We start from the raw sequence: 20,514 nt of genomic DNA on the forward strand, positions 1-20,514 counted from the left end.
CCCAGTACAAACTATGCCATATGGGCCTCTCATTCATCTTGTGCTCTCAAGTATTACTGTCATATTTCTGAAAAGGCTTTCTACATAGCATAACTGTAGCAACGGTTATTTTGCCTTTTAATACCACTAACTAAACAAACACTTATCAGGAACAGAACAAACAAGCCACAGCTTGATAGCTAAATTCCAAGCAAATTACAATCTTATGGTTCTCCTTGTTTCTTGCTATCTCCTTCAATTTCTTCCAGTACGTTATTACATGCATCTGTTCAGCGAGATCCAAAGCCAAGACTGCCACTTACTGCCTATTAGAGTCAAACTCCTTTGAAATCCCTTGATATGAAAGGCTTCATATCAAGCCCATTTCTACGTTAAACAGAAGACAAGATGCTTGTACCAAAAGAGACATGAACATTCAGTTCTGCTGAAGGGAAACAAATGAGTCTACATCATTTTTAAAATCAATGTATTTTTCCTTAGAATACAATTAAGCTGTGTACACAAACAGAGACAACAAAGCTTGCTTATTAACCTGACATGGTGTTAATGAGAATGCCTTTCCCTGTCACATCTGCCACCTTTATCTCAACATTGAGGTGGGGTCATTTCAGATAGCTGAAGTTAAACACCAAAGGGCTCACAACTCTGAGTCATTTTTTTTTGTAATACAGGCAGTACCACCCTATGATTCAATTTATTTGCAATGCAGAAACAAATAAACAATAGTTCTCAGTACTTTGAGTCTACAAAGCAGTGAATCCAACAGCAGTGTCTGACAGACAGCATGTTTACTCGCTGCCCTGCTTTCATCTGATTGAAGTCAGGACATTGCAGACTCACCAATTCTCCTGGAAGGCAAGGACCAACCTGAAGCTCCAGCTCTGGAGAAGAGTGTGTACAGCGATCTTCTTACGTAAAGATCTCCACTTTCATTTAAAAAGAATCTACTTTATAAAAAAATCTGATTACTATGTCCTAAGCAGTCAAACACTAGAGAACAAACAAAAAAAGCAAGTTTTCAAACCGAAGAACAAAATTATATATAAGTCAACACTAACAGTACCACAGCTATTCAGGAAAAATTGTTGCAAGAAATTCTACCTTCCTCAATGCATATGCCAGTGTCAGCTACAGGCAACAGAATTGTATTTCAGACCAAAACTTTATCAAATTCTAGGATGCATAGTTTGGAGCCTATCACTAATCAATATCAGGGTGTGTTCTGAAGTTTAAACACTGAGTTTTAAATACTTTCAGCTTTTCTTGTGCCATTTCAGAGTACTTCTATGTAATCAATATTAACTAAAGGCACACATCCTACCATTTGTTTGGTTGCAGAGCAAACCCACGTGACCAAAAGAGACACTGGACACCTGCTTTTTATTTTTAATTTCACGGAACTGCACTCAAATGAAGCCCGAGGAAGCTGAGATATTACTGACCATCAGTAAGCACTACCTTTAGAGATATTTTCCTTGAAGAGTAGAGGTATTTTGCTGCCTACACTCCAAAGACAGTGGGGAGGTTTTTAGCCAGACTCAGAGTGGTATTGAGGAACCTGGTATTTGTTCCTGTTGATCTTGGATGCCTCAATACCTTTGTCTTCATATAACCATGCCAAGTAAAAAAAACCTCCTTTGCCAGTTACACCCTCTGTTAACATCTCTGAAGCTCAAGAATTTTTCCTATTACCATGTGGCTTTTTCCTTTCATATGTCTGAAGTGCCAGGATTCACACTTAGCCCACAATCCTTCAGTGAGCACACAAGATGCAGTTGTAAAGGGACCCTTTCTAAGGGCACCATCTCACCTGCATACATAGTAGAACAAGTTTGCCAAGAAGGTCGTAGATGTGCCACAACACCCCATCTACAATTGACAAGGACTAATAGTTTAAAAACAAAACAAAACGAAAATCCAATATTTTGTCATTGTTATAGATTATCTGGGATTTGCTCTACCAGCCACATCAAGGAATGCATTATTCCGAGCAAGGGTGGTGATCACTTAGTTTCAAGGGAATTATGCTTATATGATGACATTCAGTAAGTCTTGAAACTGTTGCCCAATTTTGTGAAAATAAAATAGATATAAAGACACCAGCTGAGATCATATCCCTGCTGTACTTGCACAAATGTGTGCCTGGCACAACAAAGACAGGAGCTGTGCCCTGGAGATGCAGAGCCATAAAAACAAAGTGCTTTGTGACCAGCACAACTCAGGAAATCAGACCTCCTACAGAACTGTGTTCCTTTGTTGATTAAATGTCTATACTTAACTATACTAAGATTTTTCTGTTTTCATGTTCAGAATGCAATGTATCCAATCAGTTATTTATCATCTTTTAAGTTTTGAGAGAGATTACAGTTCAGACGTATTCACCCCAAAAATCATTTTCCTTTTCTCTTTACAACTTCATTTACACCAAATATCTTGTTGCCAAGTGGAGGCAGTCACATACGAATGTATCACTCAGTCACTAAGCAAAAACCTGGAGAAAACTGGCAAGTGTCTGACTGCAGACCTGCTTTTCCCCTTTAGTCTGTTTCTACAAAATCTGCAAGAACTTTATTATGTTGGAGCTGTTCTCCTTACATCACACACAGCTGAAATTGGGCATTGACAATAAAACAACATTTAAACAACAAATACTAAAATGCATGTGCGAACACAAAGTAAGAGATGGTATAAACCTTGTTTCTAACAGAAGCTATGCTAAAAGATGAAGTCTAGTTAGCTTTTGAAGTGGCAAAGCAGGTGCTAGGTCTGCCCTCAGGCATCAGTATTGCTCTTCAAAGGCATGTAGATGCAGGTACAGCCACATCCTAAGGCTGAGCATCCACTAGTGTACACGGAGGTTCTCAGGAGTCTTTGGGAGCCACAGATAACTGGAGGGACACACAGAAATGTGTGTCACAAGTGGAAAAGTTAGACACTCTCTTTTCAACAAGGTCAGTGCATGAAGGCCACAGAGGACATATGCACCAGGAGCAGACGTGGAAGCACAGTAAAAGTCTTGACCAGGATGGGAGGGAAAGGAGGAGCAATGGAATACAAAGCTGAAGGAAAGAACTGGAACTAGCAAAAGATGGAACACAAGAAGAGGGGCAAGCACCACAGTACTGCACCGTAAATGGTTATTAATTCTGCCTTCCTTAGGACTTTGATAGGACTCTGGATCTGATGATTCATGAAGCACATGGCAACAACACTGGGTGTAAGGGAAAGCTGTTTTTATAGAGCCCATCAGCTTTGTCAGACTACACTCCCTGACAGCTAGCTTGTAGCAAACAATGCTCCCATGACTCACCAGATGTTTGCTCCTCATTGAAATAGAAGTCACCAAGGGACTGATTGCAACATTTCCTTGAGGTCCAACTGGCTCACACACGTGGCAACCACAGAGACTGTGCCAAGCTGATGTGCATTTCACCAACCACCAGACTGCACGACACTTTTAGAAGTAAAACATCTGAAGGCAACCAATCAGGTTTTAAAGTTTTTCTGCATTTTTAAAATTCTTTCCCCAGAAAACAACCACTGCGCACAAAGATTTTCAAGTGGCACGCACATGCCAAGGGCTTAACAGTAACATTCAAAAGAAGCAGCAAGAAGCTGGCAAGAGTAGCACAGTGATACATTTCATTAATGATTTAAGATAGCCAGGCTTACATTTGAAGCAGAGGACAGGCAGGCATCCTGCTCTGATGAATTTACAAAAGAAAGCAGTGTCTTGCAACCATCATTTTCACAATTAATCATCATATAAATCCGTAATTCCTGCAGACTTCAGTCTGCTACTCTATTTGAGTGGACCTATTTCTAGGAATAAAATTTTCCTGGACAAAGGCCTAAATTCACACATGCCAAATCAATAAGGATTTGGGAATAAAAGTGAAGGCAGACAGAAGTGTATGAGAAAACAAAGCCTTACTACACGATGGGGTGAAGGTTGCTTACATACAGAAGTCAATCTAAAAATGAAGGTACAGGCTCGCACGGAAAAAAACTGGGAAATCTTCTAACTGCTTAGGAAGAAAAAGGGAGACAAGGTCAGCCCTGCTTAAGGGCAATCAGAGACAAGCTAAGATGTATTTAATAGCTCTGAAGGGGAGAGAGGTGGGGAAGGAGACAAGAAACAAGGAGACAGCAAACTGCAGCAGAGTCCTGGCAGTGGGGACCAGGAGATGAAGATATGTGACAGTAGCACCGAGAACAGCTTTGGCATGAGTCTGACATCTGGGAAGGAAAAGTTGCAGAATGCAGCTAAGCACTTCCACCAGGCTGGTGCTCGTTCACAGATGCCATTTTTAAAAGGAACTCAACTAAAAGGTTTACCCGTTTACCTTAAATTATTTAGCGATGTATGCTTCAATTACTGCACCTGCTTTGTTACCTACATACGTTAGCAGTACCTCGGGAGCTCTCACAGAGCCCAGGGAGCTGGCCTGGTTGGTACTTGACAAGGATAAGCCCTCCTGCTTTGCGGCTGTTCCCGTTGTAACCGTTACAGCGGGTGGAGGGGGCCGGCACCGTGGCGGCCAAGGACCCTGCGTTTCACCCCGCCTCGCCGAAACCGGGGAAGGAGGGACACGGGGTGAGACCGGTGGGCAGCACCGAGCAACAGGAGAGTCCGGGCGCCAGGAAGGCTGTCAGCGACCAGAGCCGAGCTTCCCCCCGCCCCGGTGGGACGGGACGCCGCAGTCTCAGGGCGCCGCCGCCTCACTGTTATTCCCTCCCCGCCCGCTCCCCGAGCGCCGGCAACAGGCCCCGAGCAGCGCCACCGGCAGCGCCGCAGGCCCCGTCCGGCGGGTCCCCGTCCACTCACCGCTGCGGCACCCGCCGCCGCCGCCGCCGTTTCCCTCGCGGGTGGCCCAAAGGGCCGCGGTGCCTCTTCTGCCCCTGCGCTGCTGCCGCTGCTCGCTTGGGCGCCCAGCCGCGCTCAGCGGGGCCGTCCCGCACCGGCCCCGCCGCTCCGGGGTCTGTGGGGAGGGCCCGCCCTCACCGCCGAGGCGCAGCACAGCCCTGCCCGGCGGGCGGCGTTATGTAACCGAGGCCGCAGCCCGCGTCGCCGTCCCGCCCCACCCCACAAGCAGCCGCCGTGAGGGGTGCCCTTGGTCGGGCACTGGCGTCCCGGCAGGCCCTGACTCTGCCCGGAGCCGGCAGGTGTCCGCGGCCACAGGTGAGCACTGGTGTTCTGCTGCTTGTTGGCGGAGTAAAACGCACCAGAAGAGACGAACCCGGGTTTCCCACAGTACCGCGTCTGGGGTCTCGGAGCTCTGAGTCACCAAACACTAGAAGCGGGTGTCAGGCCACGAAGAGTCTTCACCCATGCTGGGAGCCGGCAGCGAGCCATGCCAGCACGTGGGCAAATTCCTTAGTGTTCCTTCTGAACGTCCAGAAAGCAAGCCGGCAGCTATACATAAATGCAACAACCCCAACTCACTGCAGTTAGCACAGACAGGAATTCATCTGGATGCACGGTGTTACAACTGACATTTTGGGAAGAAAGAAACAACCAAGAATTTAGGAAACAAAACTGCTTTCCAGTAGTCTGATCCAGGTGATTCCTTCCCTTGTAATCTATCCAAGCAGAAAGTCTACAGCATATGCTCAGGTAACTATCAGAAGCAAAAGGAACACCAGTGGTGTGCTGCCAGGCACAGTGTCAGTTCTGTAACTCAGAAAAAGAAACCAGTGAATTGGCAACATTTTGTGTTCCATCTGCAGTATCAGAAAGTTCTAATTACATCGAAACCAGTGCACTGAGCCACAGGCAGGGAAGGAGAACAGAACGTACAGCTTCTTCATATTTGAACAGCAACATAACCTAAACAAGCTGAATGAACGTGTGAAGAACTTCGTTTTTCATTAGCCACAAACCGGAGCTCTTCGGCAGAGGCTATACTGCTGCCCCCTGCTGCCAGGAACTTGTGCGGTTCACCTGCCTAACGTACAGTAGAACGGGCTATTTGCGATAAAAATCTCTGACCACACAGATACGTAATTCAGAAGGAAAGAGAGGGTGAGCTCCCACAGACGCCGGAGAGGACAGCTCTTGACCTACTAATGCCATCTGGCGTAGGTTGGCTCCCATCAGTAGTGTTTGTTGGTGGCATCAGCCAGGGGAGCTGCCATGGGCTTACGGCTGCCCACAGCCAGGTATTTAAGGTGATCTGCCATCCATGTGCCAACACTGCGTTAATTGGGATAGGTCTGTATTTAACTTGCTCACAAACCGTCAGGAATTACCACTCCTCACTAGCAGGAAAAAAGGTAAATGGAAATCTTGTCAGAATTTAATGGTGAGGAGTGTACTTTCATAGCTGGTTCTGACCTCGAAGCACCGAATGCCCACAGTGGGTCCTGTAGTGGCACAATTTGGGATGACTGACCTTTTAAGTTGTCACTATGAGGGAAACTGCTCTATTCTCCCTCTGTAAACAAGACTATCATCTAGCTTTGAAAATCTAATTTATTTACCAGCACGCTTTTGACAGACTATTTACTTGGAGTAAAGTTTGTATTACCAGTGTGTAAAATTGAATCTATGCCTATGCAATTGCTCTTGCCCTATAGTAATTTAGAGCTGATTATCTCTTAATGACCTTTAGAATAGTGTGAGGAACTGTACACAATCCAAAAGGGTTGGACTCCAAAGGAATGTGTCTAGAATAGGTAGATCATAGATAACAGAAAATCTTATCTGTGAAGTGTGAAAGTTTGCTGTCATCACAGTGAGTATATGAGCTACCCTCACTGGCAGCAATGAGTGGTTTCCTTAGGAAACTACCCCTTAGGAAACTGCTTTGTATACCTAGACCTTTTAAGTCCAAAATAAAAACAGCTCCCTGCATTGAGAAAGCTTGCTGGTGTTGGACAGTGCATCACTATCTAAACCTTGCTTGAATTAAGTTCCTCTTATGCATTTCCATATGTGAAAGCTTTCACAGCTCTGATTTTACTACCTCAAACAGCTTTGTACATGCTGAGTTAGAAAAACCAGCATACACAGGCATTAAGTAAATGAGCATTCAGTGCATTAACCAAATAATATGAAGCTGCCCACACACCACACCTAGACAACAAAGGAGAGGTAAGAATGACTGCAAGCACTGTGGAAGGGTGGAGGGGCTTCTTGAAAAAGAAAGAGCAGCAGCTCTAGTTCTCCTTCCTTAGAGGAAACAAATGTATTTTTAGAAGCAGTTGGTTCAGCCCCTAAACTAAACCACAAGTATTTGTCAGTGAATATACAGACATTTCCTGTGATGAACAGAATACCCAACAGACTGGGCGGAACACAACAAATACTGCAGAAGTAACAATGGTATTGGCATGATTTATCCCATAAGAGGACCTACAGGATATCTTTACAGCAACAGAGAATAACTTACAATGCTGCAGGGTAGCTACTCTCTCTTATTAGCATGACACGCCCATTTATTCACACTCATAACCAATGACAAACAAGAATTACAAGGTATTAGGATGTTTCCCTTTATGTTTGCTTGGGTACAGCAATGTAAAATTATTAATCAAATAATGAGTCACATGGCAGTCTTTAGGTGGGAGGAACAGCATTTGCAGGCAGAGAAACATTGTGTGCAGCATACCAGTGACATATGTCTTTGGCATGACAGGTTTCAACAGCGGGTCTTCTCAGGGTTTTGGGGTTTGTGTGATGTTTTATAGCTACTAGAAGTTGGACATTGCTTAACAGAAAACTGGGTGATCAGACAGGAGTTGCTGCATAAGAACTCAGTCAGTAAAGAATGAAGAGCCATAAACTCTAAATGCTAATGTCAGATCAGTGTATCTTTGGGAGCACTAAGGCAAGGATCACACTGGTAAACCATGAGACTAGTACCTTGTGGAGGGAGTGAATGAAAGATTAAAAGCAGTTTGCTTATCACCATTGTATGGCCATTACAGTGATGAATGGTACAGAAGGTCGAGACATTCTGCTACTATTCTCACCTAAAAGCTTTAAAGTTTTGTTTCCATTCTCTTGGGAAAGCCTATTTTGCATGCACGACCCAACTTTAGCCCTTTCAGTCCTATCCTCTCCACTTTTTCTGTGGTACAGATGTTTATTTTTTAAACCCCAAACTCTTCTATTCCTAACTTTATCCAGTGCTGCTCGAGTGGTTTCTGCTGTCAATGCCATTAACCTCTTTGCTACAGCCTTCCCTATATTCCTAGTCAGTCTCATTCTCTCTCCCCTTCACACTCCGCATCTCAAGTGTCCCTGTTAGCTTACATGTCTGGTTTGAGAATCTTCCTGCTCTGAAGGGACAGACACAGGCTTGGAAAGGAGACACTATCCTGTCCATCTCTAGGAGCAACCAGTATAGCTATCTCATCAGATGAGTAGTTCCTCTCTGCCTGAGTCCCAGCCTGCCACATCTTTGCACATACTCTTCTTACTTTCATTACTGGAAACAGATTCTAGCCCAACCCACAAAAATTCAGAAATACTGGAACAGTATCACAATGTGGAAAAAAACCCCAACCACCAAAAAACCCAGCAAACATTTTGCTTCATTTAGTTTGTACATATACAAACAGGAGTCTGCAGAACCTCATACCATGGCCAAACATGGCCAGGTTTCCATGCCCATACTGAGAACTGATCTTTGACAGAAGTTTCAAGCCCTCAAATTCCACACCACCCTGTCTTCTGAGAGGCATCACACTTCACATCTGCTTCATCTAAATTCAAGGTCTCTTTAGCAAAGCACAAACCATTGTGCAACTCTTGTGAAAAATTTTAGTCAAAACGAATCCAGTTGACATCAAAACTTGAAAACTGATCTCTACAAAAAGATGCAAGCTAGATGAGGGTCACTTTATTCTGCACAACACTTTAATAAATAATAGTGGGAGTAGGAACATCTTTTTACAAGTGTCATTGGTTGCAGTGACTAACTTTAGTTTAGGTACTTGCTCAAGTTTTATTTCATCCCTGCTTTAAGATAGCACTTTTGCACTTCCACAAGCATGTGGTATGAGAATTACCCTCTACATTTTTTATAGAGATGAGAACTTATTTATATTGAAATACTAATATAAAATTACATTGGTAATACTGCAACTGAAGATGAATGGCTTAACAAAAAGCTTCCAGGCTCCCCAGAAATACTTTATTATAGATCTGTCAAGTAAAGATTAAGCAACCACAGTACATGTGATTTAGGGTCACAGCACTGAAAAGGACTATAGTTCCTTTTCAAAGCAATGTCATGAAAACTTAAAAATGTGCTAAAAAGTATACACACATTCCTAAACAAACAAGCAAACAAACAAAAACCCAAACCAAAAAGACTAAAATGTGAGTGATGAAAAAATAAAGCCTTTATTGAAATATTGTGCTAACAACTTCAAGAATACTAAGATTTAAAAATACTTTATAATTAAGATTCTCCACAACAAACATGTCTACTTTACAAATACAGCTATGTGCACAAAACACTAATTTTTACTTGAAGAAGTATTTCATACAGTTGAAACTCACATGTGATGACATATGCTTGATACTACATGTCTTCTGCCATGGAGAAGATAAGATGGCCAGCACTGTTTATTAAAGTTGAGGCAAGTTTTTGTAACAAGATGAATTTCTCAAACTGACAGAAAAAGATACCTTACTGTATTTTTCTTTTAAAAAAAACCCTTTACATAGAAGAAATAAGGGAATTCAAAAGGGCTTAACAAGAATAGCTGTAATCATTCTGTGAGGCAACAAACGTCCAGTTACTACAGCCTGCCATTTTAGTGAGGTTGGTAAGTCAGGCTCACCAGCCAACAGACCTGAGCTATGGGAGCCCCTTCTTGGGCATGAAACACCTAATCGGAGCTTTTCTTGCCACACTGCAACTGCACATTCTTAAAACAAGCTAAGCTGACAAAAGCACTCTTGCCATCCTAGCTATACACAAGAGTATGCCAGTAGGACTTAACTGGGGCACAAGAATCCTTTTTACAGGCAAAGTGTGCCCTGGGGTTTTCCCACAGTTATGAAAGACCAGAAGATATTTCCCATATTTTAAATAAATTACAATTTGTCCAAATTACCATACCATGTTAAATCAGAAACTCAGAACCCAGGATCCTGTTTCTGTTATACTGGTCAAACATGAATGCACAGGAAGCAAGGAACAGGACATGCAGATGGTTATAATCCTGGTCCCTAGCTTTCTATGGCTCAACACTTGATCCCATAACAGTATCTGTATATTTAGCAGATCAATTTATTTCTTGACTTTGCCCAGGTTTTTTTTAGGCCCGTGAAAGATTTTGACATCCATAGCTCCTGGGTAAAAAGAGGCAAGAGGTATTTTCATTAAATGTAACATTTTTCAGCTCAGCATAAAAGTTAAAAGTATATAAAATTATGCTTCCTCTGGAATACTGAAAAACTGAAGCACCACTACCATCTGCAAGTAAGGAACAAGGATCTAAGATTCTGGTCAGTCAGAATAGTTGTAAGGACCCTGCTTATCCCAAATAATAATTCTACTCTATGTCCTGGTTCCAGGAGAGCTTCACAACTGACAAAGCAGAGTGTTACTACAAAAAGGCGTATACACAATCTCTTAATGAGAGGCAAGCTTGGAGAGTGTCTTGTTTAAAGGTCCATGTTCAAACTTCAGCATGATCTTTCATTCTGTTTGGTAAATGTGGGACTCACATTTTTCCTGTGATTATTAGCATGGCCTCTTTCTGCCAAAGGCATCCTTACATGATCCAAGTCAAAAAACTGCCTTAGATCATGTAGATCACCCATCAGTTAAACTGACTTAGGTTACTTTGTACATATTCTTCACCTATTGTATCTTAAAGTTAATGCTGTAAATCTAGAAATATTACTAGCCATCTAGTTCAGAAACAAATTTACTTATAGGTCTCCAGGTGAGATCCAAAACTGGAAGTCAGATACAGCTCAGATTCCAAAACATCAGTTTCCCATAGGACCTGAGCTTCTATGCCAGTAAAAGTCCTGCATCACTTCTACATTTCTGCTGCTTGTTGCACAACTTCTCAAACTAGCACATCTTCAAAATAACCAGGAACTTTCCACAGGCTTTTCTTCAGTGTTCACAATTTAGGCATCCCATACAAATTTTAATTATGCAGTCCAGCACTGTAAGTACATTTTAAGCATTCTTAATGCTCTCAAAATTGAGGATATATTTGTGCTGCCACGTGTTACCTGGAAATTATTGACCTGGCATGCAGAACAGCTGCAGCCATCCCACTAAAAAGCTTCAAAAGACAATAAACGCACCCAAGTAGAGCTCAATTGTTAAGGCACAATAAGGGACTTCTTTCCAGGCACTATCACAAAGTCAGAAAGACGGACAGATATCTGACTTGGACACAAAGAGTTGTCCTGTTCTGATATGCTGAAATGGGACTTCTCATCTTTCTCATCAGCTAAGTTAGCCCTCCCGTTTTTTAAAACAAAGTAAACAAAAATCTTTCTGCTGACAGTATCATTCTTAGATGCCTACCTTGTTCTGCACTGTACAATAACCTCAAACCACCAATTCATAACTAGTAGTTCTGTTCACCAGTAGGATGCCTGGAACTAACCTAATGTTTGACTGTTAGCATTTTAGCCCTGCAGTTTGAATACTGACATTTTTATTACTGTTTTTAAAATGAGGTGATAGGTCTTCTAACAGGAACATCAGCAAAATGTCAGGAGTCTTACAGGAGTTCCCATTAATATTTCTTCTGAACAGTTGATTTAAATCATTATCTGGAAAATATAACAAGTTTCACTTAGACTGATAGAAGACTGGACGAGGTAACAAATAATTATCTCTTTGGTTCTAGTGTGTACATTGGCTAATTGTTCTAGGTCTTTTAAGTAGGGAAAGTGTTTATCCACCAGTAGAATGCTGCATACTGCATACTCCAAAAGCATTTGACCATATTAAATATATTATCTCACAGGCCAGTCTCATGAAACTACGGTGATTAACTTTAAATTCAAGTACTTTTATTTAACCCCATACACAGACTTGAGAATCTTTCTCAACATTTATAGCAGTTTTTCAGTGTTCAGCAATTGTTTCTAGTTTGCTAAACAATATCAGACTGCAAAATTGCTCTTACTGTTGACAGATCAATAATGACATGGGGTAAGTCATTATCTCCGTGGCAACAGAATTGTGATGTTAGAGGAATATTGCGCATGTTGCTGCTGCGACTCTTACAGGCATGCCTCGGCTTCCTCACACAGGTGCTCTCTCTGCAATCCTGGTATGCCCAGAGTACTAACAACCAAGGGCACCTCTTAGACTACAGAGTCTGAAACTGCAACTATGATTATGTTATTCTAGAAGGAGCATATCATCATGAGGGTTTATTTCACTTCAGTTTAATGTCCTTATTTTCCTTATAAAGAACAGTGTCCTTATAGAAATAGACAGAATGAAATTCAGGAAGTAATGCAAAGTTCTTTTTACAGCCCAACATTTTTTTGAAAGAAGACGTTTAGGTGCTTTTAAGAATAGAAAAATTTTTCTTTTTACTCAATTTTCATTTCATTCTCCTCTGACTCCCCAGGATCTTAAAGTGGCAGGAATCTTTCTGCTAGATTAAAATTACAAACTAGGCAACTTGTGCTATCACAGTTCACACTTGTTAAGCATCTGTCTTCGTATATCACATCAGTTCAACAAAAAGAAAGACATTTTTCCTTTGCAGAATTTACTGAAGTTTTCTCTGGCATGAACTGGATACTGGATTAGTTTTTTCATATTGCACACCATATTAATTACAACATATAAACCACAGAAAACAGTAACTTCTTTGTGGCTTGATCAGCGTGACTATGCCTGGCTTCTGATATTCTGTTGAAAACAAAACATACTAATGCACAAAATGCACAATGTTCATCAACAGTACGTGAACTTTACCTTTAGATTCATTAATAGAAGCATTTCTTTGTCATCAGATATACTTTCAAATACTACAGCAACACTTTTTTATTCAGAAACTATTCACATGGGATGACAAACCGAAAGTTTGCCACAATTTCCCATGGAATGTGTTCTAATTAAATTCAAATAAAGGACAACAACAAAAGTCATGCCTGAAGGTGGTTTCACAGAAAATGAAAACCAAGTTGTCACTCAAGCATCACCTGTATTCCATAAAAATCACAAACTAGCAAACAGCCTTCTGAACACTTAAAACAAACTGGTCTCTTTTGTAAACTCTCACATGAGCAGAGCTGGGTGGAAAAAAGATTTTCCTTACAAATGCAAGTAATACAAATGGCCATTAAATATACCAAAAGGCCAGGTCCTTGAGCTGCAATGTGGATTAATACTCAGAAATACACTTTTGTTATTTGCAAGACTGTGGTTTAGCACAGAGGAAAACCTTTCAATATTTTCTTCTACTTACAGGATGGACCTGGCTGGTGCAGGAAACTCCATGCTTTGCTCCAAGTTCTTGGAAAGAATACTTCATCTGCTCAGGAGCATAGTTAGTTGGACACGTTCCAAATTCAGCACTTCTCTGGCTGATGCTGGCCAGTTCTGTGCATCTGCCAGCATCAACTGAACCAACCCCTCTGCACATACAGCCAGCCAGACCAGTCTTGCTCTCATCTCTCCCTCTTGACATTAAAAAAAAACACGTTAATCACAAAAATCACATTAAAAAACAACCAAGCTCGAGCAAGAGAAGGCAGCCAAACAGGTCACTAAGCACAGCCAAAGCCACCAAGGAAACACACCCACCCGCACTTTGTCAGCTACCCATATAAAAACTCCACTGCCTCCGGTCACAAAAAGTGCCGACTCAGCGGCACTGCGCTTTTAAGGACATGCTTCCACCGCTACAACTCGCAGATCTGAACGCGCTTCACCACCAAGGCGCATCACTCAGCACAGGCAGACAATATCTGAGAGTAGCCCGTCCCTTTGTAATCCCCTTCTACCCGGTTTCCGTTCAGCCGCTCAACAGTGGTTTGACTCCCGCTAGCACCCTCACCCAGGGAGCACCCCTACCGCCCACACCGCCAAAGGGCCGGTGGGATAAAGCTCCAAACCCCACCGCAGGAGCAGGCAGCAGCAGCACATCCCCCAGCTCCAACAGAGAACCCCACCGCTCCACCCTCACGGCTCCACGGAGTCCCCAGGCTCTGCCCACACCGCAGTCCCGAAAGCAGCGGCTAAGCATGGCTGCGACCGCCCGGCAAGCGCCCCCGCTCTCCCTTCCCCGCCGCATGGCTCAGGCTGCGCCCCGGCCACCCCATGAAGTCGGTAGAGGAACCAAGGGGAAACTGGACGGCTTCGTGGAAAGCACGGGAATGCAATACGTCCATCCCGACAGGAGGTTAAGCCCCGCCACCACGAGCTCAACCTCTAATCGGAAGCGGAAAGAGCTGCACACACATCACAAATCCCCGAAGCTTCCCGAGTAACGTACCGCGCCGGGTAAGCCTGACCAATCGCGTCCGCGAGAGGCGGGGATTAAGCGGATCACGTTAGATTGACAGGTCCTCCTCCCAGTGGAACTGCAGCAGCGCGGTTGCCTCCACAAATAGAAAAGCAAGATAGCCCCAGGGTTGCTGGGTGGGACGAGGTTCACTGTGTTTTCACGCAACTGGCTGTAAGTATTGATTGGCAGGTGACTAAGCCTATGTGTAGGAGGCGCTCCCGCTCGCGACCTTTCGTGGTCTCCGCCAATAGGCGGTGACGGTGACTTGCGGCCGGCAGTGGGAGCGGTGGGTGGCTGCGCGGCATGAGTAGAGCGATGCGTGCGGCTTGGCGGCTGGGGGCTGCCGCCGTGCGGTGCCGGGCTGGGCGCCCGCTGAGTCATGCGGCCGGGGAGGGTGGCGGCGCTGCCGCCGAGGGCAGCGGCGGCGGCGGCGGCTCAGGGTCGCGGGAGGCGATAGAGCGGCTGGTGCGGGAGCACCCGGTGGTGGTGTTCATGAAGGGCAGCCCGGAACAGCCGCTCTGCGGCTTCAGCAACGCTGTCGTGCAGATCCTGCGCCTGCACGGCGTGGAGGACTACCGCGCCCACGATGTCCTACAGGACCCCGACCTCCGCCAAGGTCAGCGGCGGGCCGGGGCTGGGGCTGTGGGCAGTGGCTGCAGGGGGTCACCTTTGGGTGCCGTCTTCCCCGCTGCCGGGGTTGACTCATAACCCGAGCCAGCCCCTTGTTTCTCTGTGTGTAAGGTCGCTGTTAATGGGGCAGAGCCAGAACCACGGAGTGTTGATCTACTGCCCCGGCCTGTGCAGCCTTGCCGGGGTTACCCCGAGGGCTTTGGCCTTCCCGTGGGCTGCTCGGATACCCTGCGGAGCGCTGTGGCAGCCCCTGCTTGCTTCTCACGGGCATAGCTTGGTTTTGCTCGCTTTCTTGTTTGGTGTTCTGTCTTTTCCTTAGTTGTTGTGTTTGGTTGCTTTTGTAACCCCTGCTGGGTTATGTGCCAGGGTTTTAGGGTTTGTGGAGTTTGAAGCATATCATAGAGATGTGCTCTTGAGGTTGCTATGTCTGGATGTCCCGTTTCGTTTCTGCTACCCTTACTGGGTCCAAGAGCGTCTTGGTTATCAGCCCAATGCGGTTACGTTTAGGAGGGTGATCAGGCTTTTCATACCACACTGCCTTGCCTAGTTAAGAGATACAGAGCTGCGTGAAAAGACCCCTACAGATTTCATCTTCCCTTGCAACAGTGTGGTGAAATTTCATTAATTGCTTGGACTGTACCTCTTGATTCCCTGCTGGCACAGACTGTGGGGTTCCTTTGATAAAGTACAAAATTATGCTAATCACTTGCACATTTTCCCCATTACTACTCAAGTGGTGGAAGCTATTCCATGTACATTTTTTGTCAGTTGTAGAAAGCTAGTACTCTGCCTTTGTAATGCCTTTCCTCTTTTCCCTCTTCTGTGTGAATAGCTGACTGTTGAGGTTTTGTGTGGTTATTTGAGAAAGTTTTAAAGCCCCAAACAAACCAAAATGGCTACATAGTAGCTAGTCTTGCCAGGTGTATGGCATTAACAGTTACTGTCCAGAACATACAAAAAAGTGCTTTAAAGCCACATGCTGGCATGTATCTGGTGACTTCCTTCTCCCCTGTTTTTGTAATCATTTGACTAATTGAGTTTTTCAGTAGCGTTTAGCTGAAAGGCTGATTTTTTTTTTTCCAATCTGTGCAGTTCAAAGGTGTAATAGTTGGTATAAAAGCTTAAGTATTGGAATTTGGGTGTAATGATGTTTTTTTTGTAAATGTTTTTGTTCAAGTAAATCTTCTACCTTTGGCAGTTGAGCAAGTCATGGTAGTTTTTTAAACTTTATTTACCTATCTGAATTTATTAATTGTACGCTTTACTACAGTAAACTTATAAACCAGCTTTGACACTCGTCTTGACTGCATGGAGAGACAGCTTGATTTATTAATTGCATTGCTGGGTGCATGAGTTGATATAGTTTGTTGTATTGTGAGGCGAGTGACAGAGCCAGTACCAGTGCTGGAGTGCTGAAGAGTTGAAGAACTCCTTTCAAGGCCAGGAGGCTGTCTTACTGCTTCAACTGTGTACCTACTGCACCCTAAAAAGCCAGTATGTGCCTGCTTCTGTTGGATGGCAGTCTCTGACAGAGGAGGGGGCAGGGCTACTGGAAGCTGTAGCTCTGTAAATTGCTAAGTGTGATTAGCAGTGACCGCCTGAAGACTCTCTTAGTCTCCTCCAGGATCTGGCCTCAGGTTCTGAAAAGTTAGATATGCAGAATGAGACACTTTGCTAAACCCTCTCTGTAAACATAGTCTTCATTGTATGCATGTGGGGTTAATGAGGGGATGCTGAACCTTTGGCTGTAAAAATACCAAATACATCAATTAAAGATTGATCTGTAAGGAGATTGTTGTATGTGAGTTGGTCATCAGCTTTGTATTAGATCATAGAATCAACTAGGTTGGAGATGACCTTTAAGATCATAAAGTCCAACCTTTATCCCAGGAGTGCCAAGTCCACCATTAAACCACGTCACTGAGGGCCTGAATGTAACTTAAATGTGCTTAAATGAACTTAACTTACTATGCATATGTATGCTTATACATATATGTAGGAAGAGCAGTGTATTGGAGAGAGGGTGATTCAGGCAGGTCTGAAGTGCTAGTTGTTTTTTTTTCTTGTATCTATTGAAACACCTTGTTTTCAGGTTGTTATAGTTCAATTGCTGAAACTTGCTCTGTGTTAAATATGGCAATCTGTAAAACTAAAGTAACCCCTGTACTTGCCTCTCCACCTAAAAGAACATTCAAATCTGTTACACTGAATACGTTTTGGTACTTCGTGTGATTTATCTGAACTTGAGCTGAGGATATGCTTCCCTGAAACAAATCTTTCCTTATTAAAGCTGATTTAGGAGACCTCAGTACATTCCATGACAATCCAACTTCCTCTAAATTGGCTCTTCCAGAAGTGATGCTGCTCTCAGCTGATGGACAGCATTAGGCTGGTTCAAGTCATTAAGGTGGCAAAGAATCTTGGGGTTACATACTGGACAAATAGTGGTTTAAACCATTTTGAGCTGTTGTGGTAGTTTACCCTTGGATTTTTTTCCATTTACATTACCTCAGCATAGGATGCTGCCAGGAGGATGGTTGCGATCCATTCTCCCACCCTTGAACCAGCCTTCTGACAGTCATGCTTGCTCCAGTGGTAACTATCTCCATGAAAATGTGCTGCTTTCTAGAGCAAGCAGGGTTGGAGTGAGATTGGTTGCATGAGTCTGTGCTTTCATTTGCTAGTGCTACTGCTGGCAAGAGAGAGGCTACTAGTTAGTAAGCGGAGTTGGGAAAATGGGAGCGTTCAAGGTACCCCTTTCAGTAGCACTTTGCACTCATTCTGGTTTTGCAGTTACTTTAAAGTGTGCTAGCTCAGATATCGAACTGTAAACCTTATCTGTACAGTGTGGTTCAGCACAGAGTCTGCGGCTTCTGAAGCCCAGCAGGGAGTGCTGATCTGCAGGGAGGGGGAAGGATATCCCTTGGGGTGGCTTGTACTGCCAAAGGATTCAACATGAAAGTGCATCCTGGGTGCAGCAAGTATAGACCAGGCTAACTTGCTTTAACGCTACTAAAACAGTAACTGCTCTACTAAGCTAGTAGTTGACTAGCCAGTTCAGGAGGTGTTCAGTTTGTAATCTGGCTGACCCCTGGCATGAAGACATTTAAGGCAGCTTGTCTGATACATGAAATGCAGCATACAGAGCAACTAATCTTGATTGTATTCATGTTTTTGTCTGAAGTCGGATAGGTCCTTGAAAGTGCTTTTGGAGCTGGTACATATATGCAGCTGAGTCCTCGAAGAAAATATTTCTGTGAAATGCTTATTAGCAGTAGGTTTTTTATGCAGAGCCCTTGGTATTCAATTCATGTTTAGCACTGCAGTATCTTAAAACCAAACCCTGTTTTCTAGCTGCTGTGGCTCCTTTGAGTAGGGTTATCCTTAAGCATGTCTTACTTTTGGGACTCAGTTTTGCATTGCAACTAGTTCTGTGTGCTCAAACATCAAGAAGTGTTTAAGACAAGCACTGCTAAACACAAACTGACATTGAAGCTTATGGTTTCTGTAAACTGTATCTAGACAACTGATGGAGGCTGTAATGAAACACTAAGGAAGAAGTTATAAGTGATGCTGGAGATTATGCTAGATGGTTATGGGTTCTCTTTGGCCTTGATTTATATGGTAAACTTGCTGTTTTGGATTTATAAAGCATTAGGTGTTCAGACACAAAACCTGAAGTCAAAATCTCCTGGCTGGTGGTGTACTTTGCGGTTAGGAATGCTTTTCTTTTTTTTTTTCTAAGTTACTATTTTAGTAGTTTTTTTAAACACACTAAGGGGGGGATTGGCCAATTCCCCTTTGACTAAGGGGAATTATTAGCTCTATTTCATCTTTTATGCATTTAAAATAATAATCCAATCACACATGATGCACTTGTGCATGTATATAAATTTATATAACACTTTCAAGTGTTTTTGAGTTCCAATAAAGTAAGCATAATTTGCTTATAGTCATTTTTTTACTTCATACATCTTTGGGTTTACCTTTAGACTCTTTAGAGGGTAAAATGTTTTCTAAGGGGAAAGCAAATTCCTTTGTGTTTTCTGCTGTACAGGTCTTAATATTTGCTGTTAGTACTTTGACAGCCTGTACTAAAGCTTGTACTTGCTTGTTTAGAGGGGTGACTTCCAAGGTGAATGGGCTCTGATGGTCTATAAAGGCACTTTCGTTGTCTGCAGGCTTAAATTTGCTATATGGGCTTCTGTGCTTTTGGTAGAAAAGTTCCAGGTATTGGGTATTGAAAATGTATAAAGATGTTAATTCAAAACTCGGTATCTTTAGCAAGTGCTGGTGGGCTTGGTGTGAGAGCATGCAGATGTAGAATTTGGCTATTTCCTCTGATACAGAAATAATGGCTTTGTGTGAAGCGTCATTTAAAAAGTGGCAAATTAGATATAATGCTGCTTCTGTACAATTTTTTGTGGTATCTTTAAGTGCAAGTCAGGATTTGGTTTATACCAGCTAATCAGTTGGTATTTTTGAATGGTCTTGCATTTGTCTTCTAAGAAGTATAAACTTTACTTGTGTACTTTCATAACTGTGAGTCGAGCTCAGTTTTGTTTAATGGGTACTTTCAAAGAGACTTTCAGCCTTTGTGCCCCTCCCATGGGCTGTAAGGTCTGGCAATGAAAGATAAAGCAATTTGAAATTCATAAGGCTCCTAGAGGGGTGAATGTATCTTGCAATTGAAATTGCAGTAGTAAATGTGACTGTATTAATTCAGTAAGAACATAAAGTATTTTGAAGTCCCTTTGGAAAATGTAAAGGATAACTGAATGTAAACAATTCTCAATATTTTCCAATATCTCTCATTTAATCTATTGGAAAATCGTATTTGTTTGTTTCCTGGGAGAGAAAAGAGGAACTACGTTTTACCAGCTCCTATTCGAAGTCAGTGTAGGAGCTGACTCTGTATCTTTCAGCCACATCTTTAAGTTGGAGTGAGGACCAACGTAACTGTAATGTAGTTTTTTCTGATAGTGCTCCTGTTACATAGATAAATTTTTGCCTCAACTGGAAAGAAATGAAAATATCAGTAGTATTTTGAGGTGGAAGCAATGTATTCTGTTTAAAATGCTGTAGTATTTGAAGAGGGTAGAAAACTTTTAATACTCTTCCTTTTTTTTTTCATTTTTTTTTTTTTCCCTCTTATGCAGGAATAAAAAACTATTCCAACTGGCCTACCATCCCACAAGTGTACCTCAATGGTGAATTTGTTGGTGGCTGTGACATACTCCTCCAGATGCATCAGAATGGAGATCTCGTAGAAGAGCTGAAGAAGCTAGGAATCCGTTCAGCACTTCTGGATGCAGAAAAAGACCAAGACAAAAAGTAAAATGAGTGGGGGGAAAAAAAAAAAGATGCTGTGAGAGGAATAAAGCAAATCTTAGATAAGAAGTTGTTACCAGTAAAGCCTTA

General features: G+C 43.0%; 2 protein-coding genes, 1 long non-coding RNA gene and 1 other non-coding gene across 6 annotated transcripts in view; 1 reads left to right on the forward strand and 3 right to left on the reverse strand.

The window, feature by feature from the left end:
* SYNE3 (spectrin repeat containing nuclear envelope family member 3) overlaps positions 1 to 4,983 on the reverse strand; it is a 62,013-nt gene extending 57,030 nt beyond the window's left edge. The window contains exon 1 of one of the 3 annotated variants that reach the window (XM_061463929.1): positions 4,829 to 4,983. The gene's annotated coding sequence lies outside the window, so the exon portion shown is untranslated. Of the gene's footprint in view, positions 1 to 840; positions 3,323 to 4,415; positions 4,778 to 4,828 lie in introns of those variants that run through there. The other 2 variants (XM_061463925.1, XM_061463927.1) reach the window with 2 other exon arrangements.
* Positions 1 to 20,514, reverse strand: part of LOC133274562 (uncharacterized) — a 275,687-nt gene that overhangs the window by 66,178 nt on the left and 188,995 nt on the right. The window lies entirely within an intron of this gene.
* LOC133274836 (small Cajal body-specific RNA 13) lies at positions 12,048 to 12,318 on the reverse strand. The gene has a single exon (XR_009745302.1). It is a non-coding gene; the product is annotated as a small Cajal body-specific RNA 13 (non-coding RNA).
* On the forward strand, positions 14,752 to 20,437 carry GLRX5 (glutaredoxin 5). Its single transcript, XM_061463919.1, has 2 exons — positions 14,752 to 15,079; positions 20,253 to 20,437. The coding sequence occupies exons 1-2, from the start codon at positions 14,767 to 14,769 to the stop codon at positions 20,429 to 20,431; spliced, it is 492 nt and encodes a 163-aa protein (XP_061319903.1). The 5' UTR covers positions 14,752 to 14,766; the 3' UTR covers positions 20,432 to 20,437.

The sequence above is a fragment of the Pezoporus flaviventris genome, unplaced genomic scaffold, assembly GCF_033815535.1.
Source record: "Pezoporus flaviventris isolate CSIRO_AGI_PZ_B2104156 unplaced genomic scaffold, CSIRO_AGI_Pfla_v1 ptg000036l, whole genome shotgun sequence".
NCBI lineage: Eukaryota > Metazoa > Chordata > Aves > Psittaciformes > Psittacidae > Pezoporus > Pezoporus flaviventris.

Bases quoted from the DNA above. Each gene is read 5' to 3' on its own strand.
- GLRX5 (XM_061463919.1), top strand. From the start codon at position 14,767: ATGAGTAGAGCGATGCGTGCGGCTTGGCGGCTGGGGGCTGCCGCCGTG. The intron at 15,080-20,252 runs GTCAGCGGCGGG...CCTCTTATGCAG, and splicing joins GGACCCCGACCTCCGCCAAG to GAATAAAAAACTATTCCAAC.